A 23,357-nucleotide genomic window follows, 5' to 3' on the forward strand; every position below is an offset into this window, starting at 1 on the left:
CTTATTACCATATCAATTCTAATAAAGCATACATTCAAATTTCTGAACAAGAAAAATATGTGAAATAAGAATTATCTATCATCGTAGGAAATATGGCCTTCATGAATTGATTAAAAAGCAGAAAGAAGGAAGTGTTAGCTACATATTGATTACAGCTATAATTGAACTGGGACTCAGAAAAGAACTACGAAAAATCCATTCAGACCCAAAACAGATTTGTAGACAAATTAATTTTACCTGTTTGACTTATGTTACATCCTTTGCCTAGGAGGTCATCTCTATCTTTTCTGCTTGGTAAAATCCAGCTCATTTTCACAAATATAGCACTTTTGAGAAGATGTTGTCTATCTTTCCAGGGAAAATAATAACAACTTATTCCCCTCTACTGTATTATGGATTTTATTTCTCATTCTCATTTCATGATGTATAATTAGTCTTAAGAATTTATTTCCACTTAAAATAGAGTAAGAGATCCTTATTGGGAAAGCATATGTTCTATATTTTTACATTTAACAACCCAAATCAGTCAGTGCTTACTAAATATTCGTTGAATTGGATTAATTTTTGTTGGGTGATAGAATAAATAATATACCAAATCTATCAATGTGTGTGTGTGTGTGTGTGTGTGTGTGTGTGTGTGTGTGTATTTGGAGATTGAGGTGGGGCAGAGGGAGAGGGAAAGAATCTTAAGCAAGCTCCATGCTTGGCTCCATTTGGGGCTTAATCTCCTGACCCTGAGATCACAACCTGGGCCAAAATCGAGTCTGTTGCTTAACTGACTGAGCCACCCATGCACACCACCCCCACCATCAATGTGTTCTAATAAAATAATTGCTAATATCTTTCTTATGTCACCATTACTAGCATAGCATTCCAACCACTATTGTCATTGAAGCTAAGTTTGGTAAGCTTATGAATATAAATTTAGAGATGCCCAAAGCTAAGTTGTCAGATAATTTAATGACAAAAGAACCCTGATACATTAATATGAACAACAGTTATTTTGGGGAGTGGCAGAAACATATTGCTAAAGAAGAAAAAAAATATATGTGTATTAGACATTAAGGTTTTTGGAAGCTTTCATTATTATATCATTACTTATGTACAAAGAAAAGAATAATTTTAATCCCAACTAGATCATATCATAGTATTTACTGAAATTTGTTTCTAGTTATTTTTATTAACATTTCTGTGGACAACACATGTAACTTGAATAATACATCTCTTCAAATTTGAGAATGAATTAAATATCATAGAAATACTTATCTTGAAAGTAAAGTAAACCAAACTCAAGGAAAACTTCCTTGGAAAATTCCATGATTTTATTTTTAGCCCCCAAACCATTCTCTTTTTCCCTCTGAAGAAAATAAAAACAAGTGATGTTCACAGAATGGCAATATGACACTGTGTCATTATTGCAACTATGGAAAAATTCAAATGAAGAAAGTAAGAAGGAAAGAATTTGGACTTTGAGATTTGGAAGATAGATGAATCTACGTTTACTAGCTGTGACATAAAATGTGAAACACTTCGCCTCTCTGAGCATTACATTCTCAATATAGGAAGTGGAAATATTAATATCTACTTAATATGATTACTGTAAGGAGTAAATGAGAGAAAAACATCATAGTACCAGGCATGCTGCCATGTACATCATAAGCATTCAACAACATTATTTCTCTTCTCTCTCCATTATAGCTTGTGGCAGACTACTAAAAGGCTGACAATTTTTTAAAGATATGATTTCCATTTCTAGGGTATTTGATTTTGACTAACCAATAACTCATGGATCCCTTGTATTCATTAAGCCTCAGCAATCTGCATGTTGTCTTCATTTCTATTTAATTCTCTTTAGGTTTTTCTTTGTACATTTGTTGTTACTTTTATGAGAAAGGCATTGTGAGATCAAGAAATGGAATATAATCAAATGAAGCTAGGGGAGGGGATTAGAAAAAAGGGGGGAAAATATAGCAAAACATCATAGAGTCATTGATGGTACCCTCAAAATTGTACCCGAGGAAAAAAACTTGTAATGGCATGTTAGTGTTTTTCAAGATCTTAAGAAAATGTGGACTACAATGAACTGCACTATATTATTTTATTCATCAGCACATCTCAACTTTTTGTTTTAACCCCACACATCTAAGGGTAATACACAGCATCATTAGTGATCATGGTTGATTACTACAGTCATTTTGTTTCATGGGCAAGGGTGGTGGGGCTGGAGGTGGTTAAGAGAGGAGAGGCTCTTGGCAGGAGAATAGAGAGTTTTTCTGTTTTACAAAACTTACCAGATAGTTTTTATTTGTCTTCATATAGTAGGAAGAGGGCAGGGTATTTTTTAAACTGTCATGGAGTGACATCAAAAAAATATGTTTTGGATGAATAAAGGAATTTCGGATAAGGTGACATAGCCTAGACCATAAAACAAAGTTTTTTTTGTTTTGTTTTGTTTGTTTTTTTTTTTAACTCAAATGCCAAGTAGAAAAAGATACAATTTGATTTTCCTTTTATAGATGCGGGCAACAATATGGTGAGTCTCTCTTTTTTTTTTTAAGATTTTATTTATTTATTCATGAGAGATACAGAGAGACAGAAACACAGAAATAGGGAGAAGCAGGCTCTTCTCAGGGACCCTGATGTGGGACTCAATCCCCAGATCTGGGATCATACCATGAGCCGAAGGCAGACACTCAACCATTGAGCTGCCCAGGTGTCCCTGGTGAGTCTCTTGTATAGTGGGTTCGCCCAGGCAAAAGACATCAAGTAGTTTTAGATACATGACTGCACATGTGGGAAATTATCTTACATTATCAGAAAAACAGAAAAAAATCTCTAAACAAATTAAAATTTCCTAGAAGAAACAAAACCCAGACTTTCTTTTAAAAAGTAGTGATCAGTTTCAGTTGAGATTCCAATTTTACAGGATTGGAAAAGGTTAATATTTTATACCTGCAGAACTCTGTAGCCAAGCATAATAAAACATCGAATACAAATTCAGAAAGGTATAGTAAAACACACGAAATAAAAACTATCCATCACTTTTTGAAACACAGTCTTTGCAGACTGATTAAAACACATGAAGAGAAAAATGGTACCTATGCATCGAGCGTACCAATAATTGAACTGGGATTCAGAGGGAGCTATTGAGAGTACTTGAGTACAATGCAGAGATGTAAAAAAAAAAAAAAAAAAAAAGGCTTATAGCCAGAAATTTAGTTTGTAGGAGGGTTAATAATCCCCTAACTCCTTTTCTCTAAAATACCTGCTTGAAGGGTAATATTTAAATTCTGCAAAAAACTTCCTAAAGCTCTAAGTTTATTTTTCTCTGTTTTCTCAGTAATTTACCTTGACATTTTTAAATGATTGCCAAGCCACTGTTTATTTAAATAAGCACACTCTCTCAAACCTGACTTATATGTCCCTTCTTGATTCTGGATTTAACTTATGATGCTTATTCTGTAACATTATATTATTTCCATGGCAACTGTCTTGGTATAATAAACAAAGGAAGATGACTTCAGCTGCTTTGTCCTGTGAAGGAGCTGGATTTGAGATTTGAAAGCTTGGGCTGAAAAGAAAACAGCTAAAAATAAAAAATAATGGTGAAAACAATGAAATTCATTTTATTGCATACCTCTGATTAGGGGGCAAATGCATTTACTCTGCAGAATAACCACAGCCCTACTCTCCTGGGCTTGTCCTAAATGTACCCCAGTTAGTGCCATGGAACTTCAGGCTGATTGGTTCCTTAGTACAATGCACTGTTCCTAATTGATAGTTCTAGTCTGTTCCACTCTTCTTTTGTCTGTTTTCAAAGCCCTAGGTACATTTGAGCATATCTTAGCTAAATGCATTACCAGATGACAAATAATAAAACCATTTATTAGGAATCAACCTCTGTACTAATGGCATGCATAATTTTTGCTATTATTTTCATTATGAGGCTGAAATGGGGAAAAAATCTATATACCATATACGCAAAACAAATAGATGTGGACTTTATAAAAACATAGAATTAGAGGTGATTTTAAAATCTATTTGCCTAATGTGACAATGACCTTTCCTCCCAGTTTCAAAAGGCTTTTAGGTACTCTCGGCCTATTGCAACTTCAATTAAATCCTACCCTCTCCTGAGACATGGCATCAAAATCTAATTCAGTTACAAGTAGCAATAACATTTAATTATCTCCTCCCGTTATCTACACTGCCAAATGATAGTATTTCCTGAGAGCCACAGATGTCACTGTTGTAAGCAAGAACCAGTTTAGGGATATGTACAGAATATTATCACACTGGCTTATTTAATGCTTTTATTCTTTATGGCTCATATTTACATATAGCAAAAAAATTGCTCCCAATCTAAACAGCTTCAAATAAAAATATTGTTAGTATATTCTCCTAGAGAAAATTACTTAACTTCCCTATGCCTCGGTGTCTTTATTCAAACCTCACAAGACCATGCCAGGTATATGGTAAACACAAAGCAAATATTAGCTTTTATTATTACCTCAGGTAAAATATTTCTTATCTGGTGCTAATACATACTAGGCGCAAGTCACCTTCTAATTAAGTAAAAATAAATTAAGGTAAAAACCAAAATTAGTCTGTCTAATGACAAAGTTGATGAATTTCATACTTTCTAGGCTAATATTAGTATTTATTTTTCTCAGAGCTCTCACCATCTCCTCTTTTTTTCCTTATGTTTCCCAATATGTCTAGGTTAAGTTTACTAGATACAGATGAAAGAATACTATGCTTGAGGTATTTCTGAACTTGAGCATATTCTCCACAAAACCAGGAAGAGATCACCAGAAGTTGCAAAGAAAGCAAGTTCGTTTGGTACTTTTGTGATTCTTTCTGGTAAAAGACCCTTCCTTTTGCAATTGCCTGAAGGACGTGACCCTGAGGCACAGATTCCAGTAAATCCTTCATTTCTAGCCCCTCTTCTATAACTCAACTCTCTCTAAAGAACAACTATCTTACCTTCTAACTTTCTAATTAGCAGGCAGATTTTGGCTTACAACAAGATTTATAGTCAGAGCATTAAGTAATATAAAGGAATGAAGTGTGTTTAAGAGTTTACAATTTTAAGTCCTCACAAAATTAAAAAATATATATATCCACAGAAATTTGAGACTGGAATAACACCGAAGATCATTTCAAAATCTTGTGAGTGTATCACCATTATGGGTAGATCACAATCTACTCTAATTAACAGGTTCATTATGATCATATGGCGAATTAACTTTATACTGTCTTATAAGGAATGAACACCTGTGACATGCCAAAGTTTGTGGTAGACACCCAAAGAGACAAAGATAAATAAGAGACAGGCTCCATCTTCAAGAGGCTCATGTATTCACTTGTCAACTACAGTATAATCAAATAAGCTTAGACACTTATTTATGAACAGACCAGTTGGATTATAAAAGGCTCCCTGGAGCAGCCCAGGTGGCTCAGCGGTTTGGTGCTACCTTCCGCCCAGGGCCTGATCCTGGAGACCTGGGATCGAGTCCCACATCAGGCTCCCAGTATGGAGCCTGCTTCTCCCTCTGCCTGTGTCTCTGCCTTTCTCTCTGTGTGTCTCTCATGAATGAATAAATAAAATCTTAAAAAAAATAAATAAAATAAAGGCTCCCTGTAAATCTGTTTATAAATCTGTTTATAAATCCCAAATGAATTAGAAAAGTTTAAGTTCACAATCCTCTAAACAGTTCTGTTAAATAGGACATGTGCACTGGTTCTTTGCATTCTTATGGTTGCTTAGTTTCTATAAGGCACATTTTTAAAATTTCTTTTCATTTTGTTGAAAAAAAATTGCGAGCTGTTCCCTTTCTTGAGCTCTAAATTTCACTACATTGGGGGAATGCTTTATTCCATATACACATACAAGACTCAACATTTCCTCATCCTTTTCAAGTTTTATAAAATAATCTTTTCTGTTTCTAGCATAATTATAAGCTCTCCTTAGTATTCTTCTTGGAAACTTTCATTATTTGTTGGTTGATTAACTTATTAAACTTGATGGATTGTGTGTTAATATCTGCACAGCAAATGAATTACCGACTAAAAACATGTGTGATGGCCCAGGCTATAATAGTAATTATAGCCCTTTATTTGTGTTAGGCTGAATACAGTACCTCTGAATTAGTACTTTGTTCATATAAATTAAAGTTTTAAGTTGAAAATGTAAAAAAATAAAGGAGCATTGGCTATTATATATTCATTTCTTTATCAACTCAACAAATTTACTGAAAGCTTTCTATATGCTAAACACCACTGTAGATAAAAAGGTAATTCAATATAGCATTATGAAACCTAGAAAAGGGAAATACAAAAAAAACTCATGAAACCTATCACAAGGACATCTAACACATACTTTGAAGGTCAAGGAGGCTTCAAATCAGAATGGAAAAATAAAGTGTGTCTGAAGAATAAACTGGTTAGGCCAATGAAGGGAGAGGTAAGATGGTCATATTCAGAATTTATTTTAAGGGCAATGGAGAGCAATGGAAGGATTTTAAGTAAGAGAGTGACATTGTCAAATTTCTATCATAGGAAATTCATTTTGATTCGACTGTTGGTTTGGGGAAGAGGGAGAAGAATCGATACTAGAGTCTGCTTGGGCTGTTACAATAATACAGGTAAGCAATGATAGATAATGGTGTCGATTAGGATAGTAGCAATGGAAGCTCAACAGATTAAAATACAAAGCCTGGTGATGTGATGAGCACTGGGTGGGCATTATATGCAACTGATAAATTACTGAGCACTACATCTGAAACTACGTATGTACTATATGTTGGATAATTTAATTTAAATTAAAAAAAATAAAGTGCAAAGAGTCTCCAGTTACTAAAGAACACTTTCAGTGCTTTCTCACTATACCCTTGCACTCACCTTCTTAGAGATAAATGATTTATTTGCTTATGCCAACACAAATGAAAGTTTGATTATTCACACGCATTAGAACCTCAACGGGTTTTTATCATTTTAAAGTGTAGAAAGTGCTTGGTATGTTTGGTAGTGGCATGTAGTGTTGTGTGGCTGTATTCTAGAATGCACACAGGAGAGTGACTATAGGAGATACTAAGGCCAACCTAAGAAAAGACTAAGGTATTTCAATTTTATGTAATAGGCGATGGGAAATCATGTAGTGATTTAATCAGGGAACAGAAATGGTCTGGTCTTTCTTAGGTTAACTGGGGTAAACAGACTTTAGAGTGAAATTTCAATGATATCCACTTCCTGGCATTTGTTTATGCTTCAGTGCAATTCCTCCCCCTGAGATAAGTGTGACCTGTAACCTGCTTCTCATTACTCCTGTGACTATATTTCACTATATAAAACTGAATCTTGCTAGTGACCCTCTACAGGGACTCTCCTTGTTGACTTGATGAAGTGGTTATGTTGGAAGAGGGCACATGGCAAGGGATTGTAGATGGTCTCTAGGAACTGCACAAAGAACTAAAGCTCTCATTCCTATACCTACAAGGAACGAATTACATTCAGTAACCTTGTGCATTTGGAAGAGGGTCCAGAACCTCAGGTGAGAACTCAGTCAACACCTTGACTGCTGCTCTTGAGACCCTAAGAAGAGGACCTAGTTTAGCTGTGCCAAGACTCCTCACCCACAGGAACTTGAGAAAGTAAATGTGTTGTTTTAAGCTACCATGGATTCATGGTAATTTGTTACTTATTAATAAAAAATATATAACTGGCAATGCTACTGAAGAACATAGATGGAATTTGGAAGAAGAAAGGAGATAGATACAGTGGAATTATACATGTAATAGCTTAGATGTGAGCATTGGAATTAAAAAAGAGTTGGAATATTTTTCTTGTTCCTTATCAAGTTAGGCAATTAATTTAGCTACTTTATAAATGGAAGAATAATATTCTCTCAAATGGTTCTTAAAAGGAATATGTGAAAGAAGAAAATATATATAGTTCAGCAAAATGCCTAGCACACATTATTATCATTGTGCTATTATGTTCATTTGCATGAGGACCAATGAGACCTAGATTAGCATAATGATAATGAAAACAGAAATGGTGGTAAGTCTGATCACCATGCTATAGGTGGTATGCCTTAGTGACTATTCCAATATGGATAGAGAGAAAGAGAGGGGGCTGATGAAAGATGACACAATTTCTAGCTTGGATGACTGGCTGAGAATGATGCAATAATTGAAATAAAGAGTGCAGAAGGAAGGGCTGATTTGGCTGAGGAGATAATGAGTTCTGTTTGGCATGTGAAGCCGACTTGCTTGTAGGAGGACATCCATATGGAGAGGTCCAGTGTACAGCTGGGAATGCAGACTTGGTACTCAGAAGAGATCTGGGTATCTGGAAGGTTTTGGAGAGGTTTTATGTTATCCAGAAATTACATCAGTGTTCACACATACACGCCACCCTAATATTCTTTCTGTAAAAACATGAGAAATTTTTTATCTTAGAAATAAATAATGTGGTACTTTAATAAGCAGAGCCATGATTTAAAAAAAAATAGAGAATAGGTAAAGAATTTTTTCTTTCCTTAGAGCTGAATGACTAGTAGGTTCTCAAATGCAAAGAAAATATTTAACTTGACTAAGCTTGGTCAGTCTGTTGTAAAGGTTAACAAATCCTGGGCCCAGAGCCACATCCAGCTTGTTGCCTGCTTTTGTAAATAAAGTTCTACTGGAACACAGATACACCTGTTCATTCATATTTATTGTTGCTTTCAGGACGCAATGGGAGCATTTAGCAGTTTTGACTACAAGTTGTAAATCCCAAAATATTTACTGCCTGGCACTTTGCTCATTCCTGGTCTGTTCTATTAAAAAAAAAAAAAAAAAAAAAAAAAACTAATATTCCAAAATAGCGCATCAGTAAATAAAATAATAAAGAAATTTCACCTGGAATATAACAGCACTGGTCTAAAAAGTTCAAGACTCAGTTTCTGGCATAACCTTCCATTAATTACTTATAATCTTTCCAAGCAGCATTTTCTCAGCTGTTAAATAGCATTAATACCTTCTTGGCTTACTTTGTAAGGTCACAAGCAAAAAGTTCAAAAACAAACAGAGAAACAGATATAAGTTAAAATTATGGATTTTTACATTGTCAAATCAAAAGACCAATGTGCCCAATCATAATTATACAAGAAAAATATAAATATGCATTTATATTTATTAGAGCACTTGTCCATCTAATATTTTCTGTTATTTTTAATATAAATATTTGGGTTGAATAGAACTCATACTGGCACCATTCTTTCTAAAAAAGAGAAGTATAGGAAATGAAGGCATTTGCTTAGAAGCAGTCAGCTAATTAATGGTAGCATCTGAAAGCAAGGCAGGTCTCTTAATATTAATTTGCTTTCTACAAGGCTATATATCTACAATCCTGACAAACTTGATAAATCAATCATATTTGATACATATATATGGGTATCTGATGTAAATAATTTTAGCATAGTGAGCTTGGAGACTGACATGAAATAGAATTTGCTCAAAGATAAACTACTTCACATGCATTTTAATCTTTTATTTTTTTTAAATTTTTATATTTTTAATGTTAAGATTGTTCTAAATTAGCAGAGTTGTTACAGTGATAATACAGAGGTCCCATATATGCTGCACCCTATTTCCCATATTGTTAACATTCATTTTTTAACTAAGTAACAATCAGTATCTATCATCTAAAAAGTGAGAAAAGAGAAAAATGTGTAGATGTATAATACAGAGTTATCAGTTTTCTCATTTGATTTATGATTCAAGAAAGATGTTGTTACTTGTCCAAGGTCATATAAAAAATCAATGACACATAAAATTAGAAATAGAAGTAAGATGTGTTAAATGGGGAACTATGAGGATGAATGAATGAATGTTTTTAAAATGATTTCAAAATGTGTGGACTCCTGACTAAAGATAAATCATTACTAACACTGAACTTGCTAATCTACTTTCCAAAACAATATGTTCTTTCATTAACTTCTTGTTTATTTGCAACATGACCTGGCATGATTTCTGGCATATAGGCGGACTATGGATATGCAAGTTTTTTCTTGATCTAGAAGGACGGCAATGGGAATGCCAATGTTTTTTTGGAATGTGAACTTTAGTAAAGAAAGTAAAAAACAGGCCAGTGTTTCTTATTTTCAAAGTAATCAATTCTCTTTTACTTTTTTTTTTTTTTAATTTGGTCACTTATGAAGATGACCAGATTATCTATTTCCATAGAAACATGGCTCTCCAGGATTATCACTTAAATATAAAATATCTTTACTGAAATATAATTTTATCTGTTGATTATTTTTATCTTTTCTAAATTGTAAAACATAATTATAGGTATGTGTTGGTTTTTAAGATAAAATTTTCACCTTGATAATTAAGTCATAAATAAGATATGTATGAAATACATAGCTACTGATAGCACATTAAACTTTTCATCTCCTCCATCTCTTCTGTTTCCTCTCCTGCTGGTTGGTAAAAATCAATCCTTGCAACTCTTGCCATGATGGTCCTTAGGATAACTGGATATATGTCGACAGAAAGAGTTGCAGGTACAAGAAAAAGAGACTGAGGTTTATTGAAAGAGTGTCATGTGTTGAGCAGTGCATTGGGTGATTTACATGTCTTTCACTGCTTAGAGCTATATGCTATCTTGCACCATAGATATGATTATCCATATTTTACATTTGAGAAAGGTTGGCAGGAAAGATATCTGAACAACTTCCCAAAGGTCACCTGAAGAAAAGCTGGAGTATAAATATTAACCATAGGACTGTAATGGAGGCCACCTCTTGGGGAGAAAAATCCCTGTTTCTCAGCTTTATGCTTTCAGTTTCTATCCAGATTCTTCTCTTGCTCTACAAATTTCCCTGCAGTTAAGTAATCCCTGATAAATGGGTCATGTTCAAAGAAGTTTCCTCCGATTAAAATAGAGGACAACATAAGGAGTCTCTGAAGCCATGTATCAACTATAATTAAGTCCAGATTTCCTCCCAACTTGATTGTCCAAAGACAACAGTGTGCTTTTTTGAATGGTGCACAAGCCTGGGACTCAGAGCATTGTGAGAGTAATGGCTCTGCTCCTAAATTTGCATTTTTTATAGACATCATAACTTCACTGATAAAACAGTTATGCTAAGTCTGCTTTCACAGCACTGATGAGTTTTTGGAATAAGACAATACATGATAAAATCCTTTATAGATTGTAAAGACCATATTACGGTGTTATTATATTTTAATCATTTAATAGGTAGTGTAAAATATCACTTTAAAAACATAAATGCAGAGGTTACTCGGAAAAGTTATTTAAATGAAAATGTTATTTATTACTTATGTACCATCCAGAATTAAGATAATTTTCACCAGATTCTACCAACATAAACCGAAAGACACCAAACAATTTATATACTAAACAGAGTCAAAATTAAACTTATATAAACAAAAAGTTTCTGTAATTAGTTCTGAATATGAATTGTCTTACTGTCCAGAGTCAGATATCGTCTTATATAACCAATGTAAGAACCTAGGTATACATAAGTCATTTTAGTAAATGTTAGTATTAGCTTTCCACATGACAGAAAATTTAAAACCTCATCTATGGTTTATTCTGGCAATGTATCCATCGTTTGCAACCTTGTGCCAGGGAAAGACCATCTAGATTCCAAAAATCTGAAACAGAAGCAAACTTTTGGAATACAATCTACTTCTAATTTGGCCACTATCTATAACATAAGCTTTCTATGAAGTTGGTAACGCCAAAGACTAAATAATGGTTTTTAAGCCAGTATGGATAAGGGAATTGGCATGCGAGATACATAAAGTTAAAAGTACAAGAAAATCTAAAAAGAAATAAAAACTGTTCAAATAAACTAGCATTGCTAAAATTGGGTCTGTTCATATGAATACTTACAAATAATTTGCATTTTAGACTAAAGAATGTGAACTTTGAAAAGATAACAAAATAAGAAATATGTATATATGCATATATGTAACCAGGAATACAAAAAGGAATACATTTGTTTTAATGCATAGGCAGAGTAGTAAGGTTTAAAGAAAACTGGAGAAGTAAAAATTTTAAAAGTCATTCTATTTGAAATGTTTCTTTGCATCTGGTCACTTAAATGTATACCTACAGTAGAATTTATTAAAGTCAGTAGGTTTAATTGTAAATTTCAATAAGCTTAAACACAAGCACAGCTAATTTGAAAATGTGGAGAAAAATCCCATGGCAATAATTTGCTTTCTAAATTTGTCTACAGGGTGATTTTATTTTATCCTTCCCATTAAAGATTTAGAAACAAATAAACCTAGTCTCAAAGAAATACGATAGTAAAACAAAAATTAATTTAAAAGTTTTTTTTTTTTTGCCAAGTCAGAGTTTTGTAAATCTATTAAAATTTTTCATAAATATGAACTAAACCTTAAAAATCTACGTGCAAACAATTTCTTAAAGTGTGTAATTCCTGGTGTGTATTTGATGCTTTGAGAGAAAATATTAACTCTGACCTAGAGTCCTCATAGAGTCCTTCAAGATTCACCTTCCTCTAGACCTTTTTGAGATAAAACCCTCTAGTGAGAAAAAGCTGCATTTTAGAATATGAAAAACTTCATACAAATCATGGTTCTGTCACTTACAACCTTGATGATCTTGGGCAAGTTATTTCAAATCTCTAAGGCTCAGATTCTTCTGATGAAAAATGGTGGCGGTGGAGGAAGAGTGGGTAGTAGGATAATAACAACAGGATTATAGTAAGGATTAAATGAGATAACTATATATGAAAGAGCCAAGTAGACCCTCATAAATGTTAGTGTTTTATGAAATGGAATTCATTCCCTACTATAGCTGGTTTTATAAACTAAATTGATAGGCTGGGTAGATACCAGATTATATTTATTATGAGTTATAATAACATCTAAATTCTGAATCCTTTCTATATTCCAGAAATTGAATTAGGTGTCTGACTGGCATGGCTAATCTCTTTTAATCCTCCTAACTAACTCATAACAATGAACTAGCTACTACTGTTATAACCGATTTACAGATGGAAAAAATGAAGTTTAGAAAAATGAATTAACCCAATATCAAATGACTACCATCTAAACTCGGACATTCAATAGCCTTCACTTGGATTATTCCCAAGATTCTCATTAACTAGTCTTTGAAAATATGCACAACAAGCAAAAATGGAAAGGGGGCAACTCAGGTAAAGGGAGGGATTCAAAACCTGGATACAGCAGGAAAAAAAAAAAAAAAAAAAAACAGAAAACAAAAAACAAAACAACAAAAAACCCAGAGAAATTGCATTCTATGTAGCTTCCTGAAAAAGATGCTCTGAGAGTGTGACTGCTCATCACCTTCCAACTTCAAGCCTCTGTGGTTGCTTGTGCTATTTCTATAAAAGCCTAGGATTTTAAAAAGAAATTTCATCTGTTATATATCATCCTGTCTGTTATATAACCCACAGAGGCTGTGAAAACAATCTCATCACTATAAAAGTCTTCAGACCCACATTAACCTGGAAGATCATAATTTTTTTACTTGATTTGGGGATCCACCAGAATATCCACATTTTATACCCTGGATAATATATTAGTAAGTCACAGAAGGCATCCTGCTCATTCTAAATTTCATCTGTAGGCATTTTGCCTCCATAGAAATGACAAGGTCTTGAACCACAGATCAAATCTCTAACAATTTTCCTGATTTTGTAGCATATTAAACTTACATAGATCTGTGACCTACAATTACATTTACAATTAAAGTAAATTCAAATTAAGTGCTTTTGAGAGATTCAACAGCTTTATAAAATAATTATAAAATGACCATTTGTATCTTCTTCTGTCATATAAACAAGTACTGACAACCACTAAATGGCTAATGACCTGAAGAAATTTTTGTCTCCTTATCTCCTACTTTAAATAGGAAATGACTTAAGTCTTAATCGAAAATCCTTCATTTTCCCTACAGAATTTTACTTTATTTTTCTTTTTTATCAGTTAAATTTCCAAAGACCGGGATGGTGATTCTAAACTTTCAATACTTTAATTATTGTTATTCTTTATTTCACAACATAAAATGAATTGCCATCTTAATTCATCTATCATAATAGGTCCATATATTGATTATATACATTGAGTCAATACATGACTTGATAGCCTTTAAATTATCTATTATTTATTTGACACATTTTCCTTCATAGTCATCTTTCATGAATGTGAATCCTAAATTATAAATTATTGCCAAATCTTCTGTCATAAGTCATGGGAAATCATCATCAGTAGAATATAAGAAGGTAATTTTCTGTAAACTCAGAAAATGTGATTATCTATCTATCTATTTTTATATCACCTATTTATATATCTATTGATTCCTTATCCCTGTCATCTGAAAACAAATTTAGAAGCATGGTTACTTAAATGGAGCAGTTGAGAAGTTAATTGAGGTACACCAGATTGCCAAGTGAAAAAAAAAATTGAACTAACTAATACAAAATAAATGAAGAAATTCAACAGATTATAAAAGAACAAAGGGTGTATAACCATGCAACTCCATGGACAGTGACTACACATACAAGCAAATGAAAGCAGCTGACCACGTACCCACACACCTTGGCAGAGGTGCACTCCACACTCGTCGGCCACCACCAAGACAGGTGATCTCGGATGTCCCTTCCAGTCTGTAACCTGATGAGCACGAGAAGGTCAGAGTGTCACCAACCCCAAAGTTGAACCCGATTCGGTTACCATATTGAGGAATTCCAGGATCTTCACAAGGTTCGAGGTTATATTCTGTAAATTAGATGGAGAGGAGGACAAAGAAAATGATAGTATTCATTTTTAAGGGAACATTGCTATTGTTTGCAGACTGGATGCTATTGGGCTCAGTCAGACATTTAAAAAATGATGTTGTGTGTAATTATGGAAACATGCTAATGACACACATACTTTTCTTCTTTTGTGAAAGATCGAATAGCTTGATAAGTACTTTTATGTGTGAAATTCAATACAGATGAGAAAATGTCACCTTCTGAGTGATAAATTGAGAATTTAGCTATTTATCTCATATTCTTTCTTCTGCATTAGAAACATTTCCATTTCACCGATTTTGACTTATAATAATAGCATAATAAATGCATATTTTCAAACACAAAATAACATTTGGGATGAAATCATTAGCACTTTTGAAATGCATTTTACTTAATGGTTTTAATCTAAATGACAAAGGCTCTTATGTCTCTCCTCTACAAGGAGTTCAATTAATCCATATTCTGAAAAACACAGAACTTCAAAGGCAATGGTTTATGTAAGACTGAAGTGCCCACACACTGAAAATTGTTACTTTATAGATTTATACAAGAAAATTTCCCTAAGCAATGAATGAGCACCATGAAAATAAACAGCTAAACACTCTTCAGGGTATAAGAGAGTAGAGTTGATTAAACAACAATATTATAATTTATATAGCATCCTAAGAAGAAGTAGCTTTGTTAAAACTATTTCCAGAGCATGTACTTACCTTGTAATTGCAATGGAGAACAAAAGGAATTGTTCCATGTTGATGAGCTATTATTTTTATTGTTTAAAAAATTTATTTGGACATACTTTTAAACTTCTAGGTTAAAATCGATTATGCTCATGTGCTATATTATTTTAGAAGACAAGTATTTCCATGCAAATATAGAGCAAGAACTGAAAACAAGGTTAGCTTTTGTCTGATTTTATATATACATTAAAATCATATAGAAATAAATATATATAATTATAATATTACACTTTTAATGTTAGCAAGTGGACATAAGATTTACTTATTAATTTGTTTCTGTGTTAAGAAGTAACTACTGGCCTCATTATTCCATTCAACTAGAAAGTAGAACTACCGGATAGAAAAACTTCTGTTTTTTTTATAGAAAAATATTTATTCACTTTAATTTTATAAAGTTTTCCCTCTGGAATCCAAATTATGTTTTCTCTAGATGAGGTTATTCTAGAATAGAGGGATAACTACATTAATTTTTTTCTATATCATTTATTTCCAAAGTACTAAATTAAATTTATCTTAACCTTGGCCTGTAAATTATGTCTTTTCCAAGAGACATAAAATTAGAACATCACTGTCCCATGTTCATTTGAGTTTAATTAAAATTTTAAAACATATCTTTTCCTTTTTTACAGATTTTATTTATTTATTCATGAGAGACACAGAGATAGAGAGAGGCAGAGAGAGAAGCAGGCTCCATGCAGGGAGCCTGATGTAGGACTCGATCCTAGGACTTCAGGATCACACCCTGAGCCAAAGGCAGACACTTAACCACTGAGCCACCCAGACATCCCTAAAATATATCATTAAATTTCTATTTTAAGTTCATGAAGCATTTTAGCTAGTTTTGCCCTGTTACTTAGAGTAGACTTTTAGGAAAGTCATTTATATTTTGCTTTTGTATAAAGGTTCCCTTTAATACTACCATAGACAATCTTCAAGATATTCACACTTTCCTTAACATTGGTTGACAGATATTTATTTGCTTTTTAAAATCATTTCTGTTATTTTTCCCTTTCTTTTTTATACTATAAAAACAGACTTTTAAAATTTATTTTCTTACCAGAGAATGTAATATTGAATCCTTCATATGATATTGAAAAATCAGAAATGAAGCGCAATTGAGCTCTGAAATTTCCATAGAGACCAGCATTGATTGTTGAAGGAAGTTCTGAACCAGTAAGGCGTGCCAGTGGTTGGGTAAAACTACCATTCTCTGTGATCAGTAAATAGTCATGATGGTCTTCCAAATGGAAGGTGTGAAAGTTGAACTGTACACCTATTGAGAAAAGAAGAAAATTAGACTCACAAAGTATATCTGTAAGACACAGAGAGATACCAAAGTAACTGAAGCCAGGACTCTTCTTGTAATTAAATTCTCTGGAAATGAAAAGTACTGCTATGAAATACTCCAGGTGTGTCATCTAATAAAATCTTTTTTTTCCCCCTGTAGCTTATAAGACATGTAGCGAGTCATATTTTGGAAACCAAAGCCTGAAAAGATATCACTTGAGTTTTCAGAAAATTTTGAGGAAAATTCATATGCTTTATTTATAATAGTAGTGCAGCTTTCTGGCAAATACTTTACATGCCTCCTTCATTTCCTTCTGCAATCTTCTCAAACAATAAACAGTGTTTAGTAATACAACACCCAACTTCCACAAATGCTTAATTGCAGAAGAGAAATGTAGAGTAGGCATAGGAAGGAACTGTTTGTTAAGTGAATATAGTTTTTATTTCTTTTTCACATGCTTCAACCTGTGTACATCATATACTGAAAATTCAGATCGTTGAAATTTCACAAAGTAAACTTATCTTTGCAAATATAATATGAAACGATAGACACAACATTACTGACAGCAGAACCTCTTCCATGAAACTTTCTCTCACTTCAGTTTGACAAAAGTAACTACTCACTTAACTTCTAGAGACACAGGCTAATTTTGCTACCTTATATAAATGGTTTGTGGTTTTATATAATGGATTCATATAATACATACTCCTTTGTTGAGTTTTATTCAACATTAGGTATGTGAGATTTATCTCTGTTTCTGTGTGTGGTTGTGAATTGTTTATTTCAGTGATGTATACCATGGCATTTCATTTTGCAAAAACACTGCATTCATGTATCTGTTCAACATTTGACAATCACTTAAGTACTTTGTGTTTTAGCCTGAATGTAGATGGTGCCATGATTATTCAAGTATGTCTTTTGAAGAATATATATTTCTGTTGGGGAATAATCTAGGAGTGGAATTACTGGGTCATTATCCCTTAGGGGTCATTAATAGCAGCTTTAATAGACTGCTTTACAAAGTGGCTGTGCCAATTTATATTTCCATTGCCATATCTAGTTGCTTTATACCTTTGTCAATGCTTGAGTTTTTTTTTTTTTTTTTTTTTTTTCATTTATTCTATTCTGGTGAGTGTGGTGTGGCATTGCATTGTGGTCTCACATGAGTTTTTTTTTTTTTCACATGAGTTTTTGATGTTGTCTAGAACAGATATTAAAGACTAAAGATTATACACACATATGCACACACCACTCATACTTTGGGCAAGGTATTAAGTGAAGTAAGAGATGACTATCACATTCACCTTTCCCTTGAAGTGTTTTCTTTTTTTACATTAAACAAAAAAAGATTCATCAAAATATTTAGTAAAGAAATTAAAAAAAAAACAGAATACGGTAAGTAACATTTTTTAGCATTATTCATTGATATTTTAGTTCAAAATCCTTCGAATATTCATTGTTTTTTTTAAACAAAGCTATAAAATGAAACCAAACAAATACCCTGAAAACATAAGCAATCATAAGACAAGGTTATTACCAAAAAAAAAAAGACATGGTTATTACTGCAAAACAAGGTTATTACCGCAGAATGGACCAGTGATTTGGTCTCAGGAAAGATTAGAAATGTACAAAAACACTATTTTTCAAATTCTTCTTCAAAATGTGAGGTTTTTCCCTCCCCACAATGATCAGGAATATAAGAACCCCTTTAGAAGGAGTTCAGAAATTGAGTCAGTCTTTCAAATGTTCTTCAGTATAAAAGTGGTAATTGACACTCACCAGATGCTAATAAGAATACAGTATAGATATGGCAAGAAGATGCTTTGTCATCTACATTAACTGCTATCTAAGTGTAAAAAATAGCCTGAGTGGAATTTCAGGTAAGTCAATTTGATTTTTAAAATATAACAAAGCTAAGAAAAAGTCATTAGAGAATAGGAGAGTAGATGAACAAGAGATAAGAAAAATGTTGTTCTGCATATAATTTATATATTTTTAGAAAAATGTCTTTATTCTGATATACATTGAACTAATATGTGGAAAATTAAAAAATTAAAAATTCTGTTAGATCATGGTGCTAATAGCACAGTGCTTTGCATAGAAGACGTGTTCAGCATTTGTTAACTTGTTATTGTTCAACATGCAAGCTCATTGTTTTGTGGATTTTTTTGTCACTCAGTCCAGGCCAGCCACTTTATAAAAGGAAACTTCTGTTTATCAGATTATGGTTTTTTTTTTCAGATTATGGTTTAAATAATAAAATCTGTTTTCACTACTGTACCACAATGTTAAGACCTTTAAAATTCTGCTAAGGTCCTGAAACCAAGTAAGGAAATTATATTAAGAACCTACTATACTCTAGGCATTATGGAATGTAGAGATTTAGAAGACTGTAAAGAACTCCTGGTCTATCTAAGGGAAAGGATACCTAAACCAATGGTTCAAACTTTCTGTTAAGTGCCCTGAAAGTGACTAAGTCAGCAGAGCACAGTATGGACAAGTCAGTACAGGAGCACAGAAATAGAAATAACCAACTTGTCAAAGGGGTCAGCAGAAGCTTCTGAAAGCAGTGACCTTCAAAAGTGAGCAGAATTTGGTGAAGGAGCAGCTCCAGGACAGACATTTCAGGAAGAAGGAGCAGCTAGGTAAGGACACACTATTTTAATAGGGCGGTGGGTATTTGAGACATAGTGAGAAAAAGTCAATTTTCAACATCTTGGTATCTTCTCATAAGAATGAACATTGAGGAAGCCCTATGAAGGCAATTACTGTACCAGACATATGTGTAAAGACTTGGCCTTAAAGTCAAAATATTTTTAAAAAGTCAAAATATTATAAATTCCTAGGTTTCAGTTATAGTCATGCCACCAACCATGATATTGAGGGTGCTTTACAGACCTTTGTGTCTTTTTTCCAATCTTTAAATGTACGGGATTATACTAGACTATGCATTATCTAAGGACAATTTCACCCTTAAAAGCCTAAGGTTTTTTTTATGGGGTGTCTAGGTGGCTCAGGCAGTTAAGCATCTGCCTTCAGGTCATGATCCCTGGGTCCTGGGATGGAGCCCCACGTGCATTGGGATCCCTGCTCGGTGGGGAGCCTGTTTCTCCTTCTCCCTCTCCCCCTGCTTGTGCTTTCTCTGTCTCTGTTAAACAAATAAATAAAATCTTAAAAAAAAAGTCTAAGGTATTTTGTCTTGTTTTGTTTTGTTTTTAATGCAGTCCCCCCACCCAGGTCTCTAGTAGACTAGAACATATAATTAGCATCTTGATTTCTGCAATGTATTTAAGGAAAATCTCTTCTGGTGTCGTTGTAAACAAGGAGCAATATAGGCTGAATGATACTATAGTTAACTGAATTTGAAACAACTGTATGTATTCAAACACCCTGACTTAGTTTTAAGTGGTGAAGAGGTTGCTGATGGTATATTTGAAGTTTCTTTTATCTTAAATATTTGGATATTTAGATCTGTTCTGTTAAGATTTTTTAAACCCCTAAAGTCTTGATGATTCTTGATTAAATTCCCAGAATTACTTAGGAAAATTCTGACTGTTTATGTAAATATAAATGAAATGTAAATTGCTTCAAAATAATCTCACAAGAATTCTGGGCAAAAATTAAAAGGGGTAATACATAAAAAGAAAACATGAGAGGGGTAAATATAAAAGCCTGATGTGACCTCCATTATGGCTATGGAATCAGGATAAAGGTAAAAGGGTCAATTCAAGTTTAAGGAAGTAGAAGAGATGTAAGTAAAACAAACAACAAACAAACAAAAAGCAGAATTATGGAGAGTCTTGATGAAGACACAATACCAGACAATGAAATATATAGATATAGGTAGAGAGGTAATGTGGTTTCAGAAAAAGAGTACTTGTATGTAGTCATAGGATGTAAATTCAAGTTCTTTGTCCAATCTTTACAGGCATTAAGTCTTTGAGTGTAAATAAATAACCTCTAGTGACTTCAGACTCTTATTTATAAAATGCAAGTAACACCTTCACTACTTCACGAGTCATTTGAAAGTTCCACTGATCCTTGATAACATCAACTTTAAAAAAAATGTCTTGCACTGAAGATAGAAAAAAATCAACTGCACAAATACAGAATTTTAGGATTTGGGCTTACTTTAAGTTAGTACTATGACACAACAGCATAAAAGTTAACAAAAGCAAATATGTACAGACTTCATTAATGGAAATACTTTGTGGAGTTAAATAATGCCATATAGTGTTTTGTCCTGGGAAAACATGTTAGAAGGATAATGCTATCCCTGGATATCAATAAACTGGAACACATCCGGAAAAAGGTGGTTAGAATGGTGATGACAGTAAAAATATCTTAGAATAAAAAATTGATGGAACTGAGGTGATCAGTCTGGGAAAAAAAAGCTGAGGGTAGCAGACATGAAAAGCATGATGGGCACAGAATAGTGACTTGTTATAGTGCAGAGTTCGGGTGGAGAAAGGATTAGATTGTTTTTGTGGGTTTTCTTTATTTTGTCTAACTCCAGAGGGCAAAACAAGGATAACAATTGCAGAATAATTTTCAAACAATTACAACCATACAAAAATTGAGCAAGTTTTCCCAAGAAATAAGGTTGCCATCAACACAAGTGTCAATATCAGGCCAGTTCATCATATTTCTGAGACACCATAGAAAGAAACTGGTGTACGGGGTGAGAAATTAGACTGTATTACCTTGACAGTGTCTCCCAACTTTAAGAGATTATCCTTCACATAACTTTGGTTACACTCTGGAATAGTTGTACTTCCAACAAATTTAGTTGGCTCCTACAGAGAAGCATCTAAATCTGCATTTCTTGCCATGTAAATACAGATTTAATTAACACTTGCAACCTGTGAAGATGCAAAACCTTAAGTGTTAATTAAACCTCTATTTACATAGCAAGCAGTATGTAGCCCTCCATTTTCTTGTATAATACAAGGAAGCTTATTTTAAACTCCATTAATCCACTGCTGCTGGAATAATAGGATGCTCTGGTTAACTTCGAGCAAAGAGTCTTGTATTATGCAGAACAAAAACCACAGTTTACAAAAGTCTTCTACTTCGTTCCTGCTGTTCAATACCAGAATGCTCATTTTAACTTTTTTCTCTATAATATTTAATTTCATCATGATAATAACTCCAATAGAATCTTCACCCTCAATAAAATAATATATAATTTTAATAAAGCCAAACTTCATTTGCAAGAACACTAAATTCAAATGTATCAAACATAAGCTTTAATTTTTAAAATTGTAATAGCATCCTTTCCTTGCTAGGATTTTTAAAAAAGATTTTCTATAGTAAAATCAATCATTAAGTATGATATAATAGTAAAAACCGATGGGAATGATTTAATGATAGAGTTAAAAGAAAAATAACTTCTCCAAAGCAGTTATTCAAATGAATAAATGAACTCTTTTTAAAAGATTAGGATATAGAGATTTTTAGGTCAATAATTTTAATCCATTTTTGATTTTGATATGTTAGGATGACCATTTTACTGCTAAGGTGTTGCCTCAATCACTTCTATTTGCTAGTTCGTTAGTTTGGTTGTATAACATGCATGAACCATATTTAGTTCTACAGGGCCTTTCACTTATTTGTTCAAAAGACATCTATTAACATGTACCACAGGCACAGTGCAATTTTTCACTCCCCATCAATTCTGTGAGATATATTTGCAGTTCTGACAGAAAACCGAGACACAAGTATTTCTAGAATGGTTATAAATTCATATGAAGAGTATAATTACAATAAATAATCATAAACATGTTAAAAGCAATGCATATAAATATGTTTGCTTTACAACTGGCTCAGCACTTCAGATCATCTTCCAATTTCCTTTTGAACTTTTGAAATCAACCTCTTAACACTATGCCAGAGAACAAAAGCCATCCTGTTTGAGATTTTTGTTGATATGAAAATTCCAAATAACATTAATTTAATACATCAAAAGAAAATAAATATCTTTTACATTATCATTCTGGCAGAAACATAAGCATATTATAATACTATGGAAAAGTAAATATAATCTTCTGCTGCGGTTACTCAAACTGGATTTTGTGTTAGCATATTTTAGTCCTGATCTGTTTTTGCTCATGCAAAATGACATTGTAAAGGACAATGAAATAAAAATAGATGCAATGAAAATTCAGAAGATAGTCCAATTATCATTGCGTGAGGCAAATTACCTTTTCCATGAGTTACATCAACAGTCCATGTACAATTCAGAGAATTTGGATAAAATTCCGGGTAACCAGGTGATAAGATTGTTCCACTAGGCCCTCTAACATCTCCTCCACATAATGCTGAAAATACAAAGAAATACAGTCATGTGATCAGTCATAGTTAGAGAGGCAGAGGCTGAACAAATCTCTCCTCTCTTGAAATAGAATGAATCTGATTTTCTTTGCTTAAGCTACTTCTCGGTAATAACAGGAGTGTGTATAAGACCTCCTCCAATACTAGGGAACAGTTTCATCCACTGCAGCTCTAGAGAAGCAAAAGGTATGTA

At 33.1% G+C, this 23,357-nt stretch overlaps 1 protein-coding gene across 1 annotated transcript in view; it reads right to left on the bottom strand.

Moving 5' to 3' along the window:
• The window catches only part of CSMD3 (CUB and Sushi multiple domains 3), a 1,166,404-nt gene that overhangs the window by 352,739 nt on the left and 790,308 nt on the right, over nucleotides 1-23,357 (bottom strand). The window contains exons 20-22 of the mRNA XM_077847015.1: nucleotides 23,035-23,151; nucleotides 16,601-16,816; nucleotides 14,601-14,789 (exon numbers count right to left, since the gene is read on the bottom strand). Of these exons, the coding sequence (XP_077703141.1) occupies nucleotides 14,601-14,789; nucleotides 16,601-16,816; nucleotides 23,035-23,151 (522 nt within the window). The remainder of the gene's footprint in view (nucleotides 1-14,600; nucleotides 14,790-16,600; nucleotides 16,817-23,034; nucleotides 23,152-23,357) is intronic.

This window comes from Canis aureus, chromosome 14 (assembly GCF_053574225.1).
Source record: "Canis aureus isolate CA01 chromosome 14, VMU_Caureus_v.1.0, whole genome shotgun sequence".
In the NCBI taxonomy this organism is placed as follows: Eukaryota; Metazoa; Chordata; class Mammalia; order Carnivora; family Canidae; genus Canis; species Canis aureus.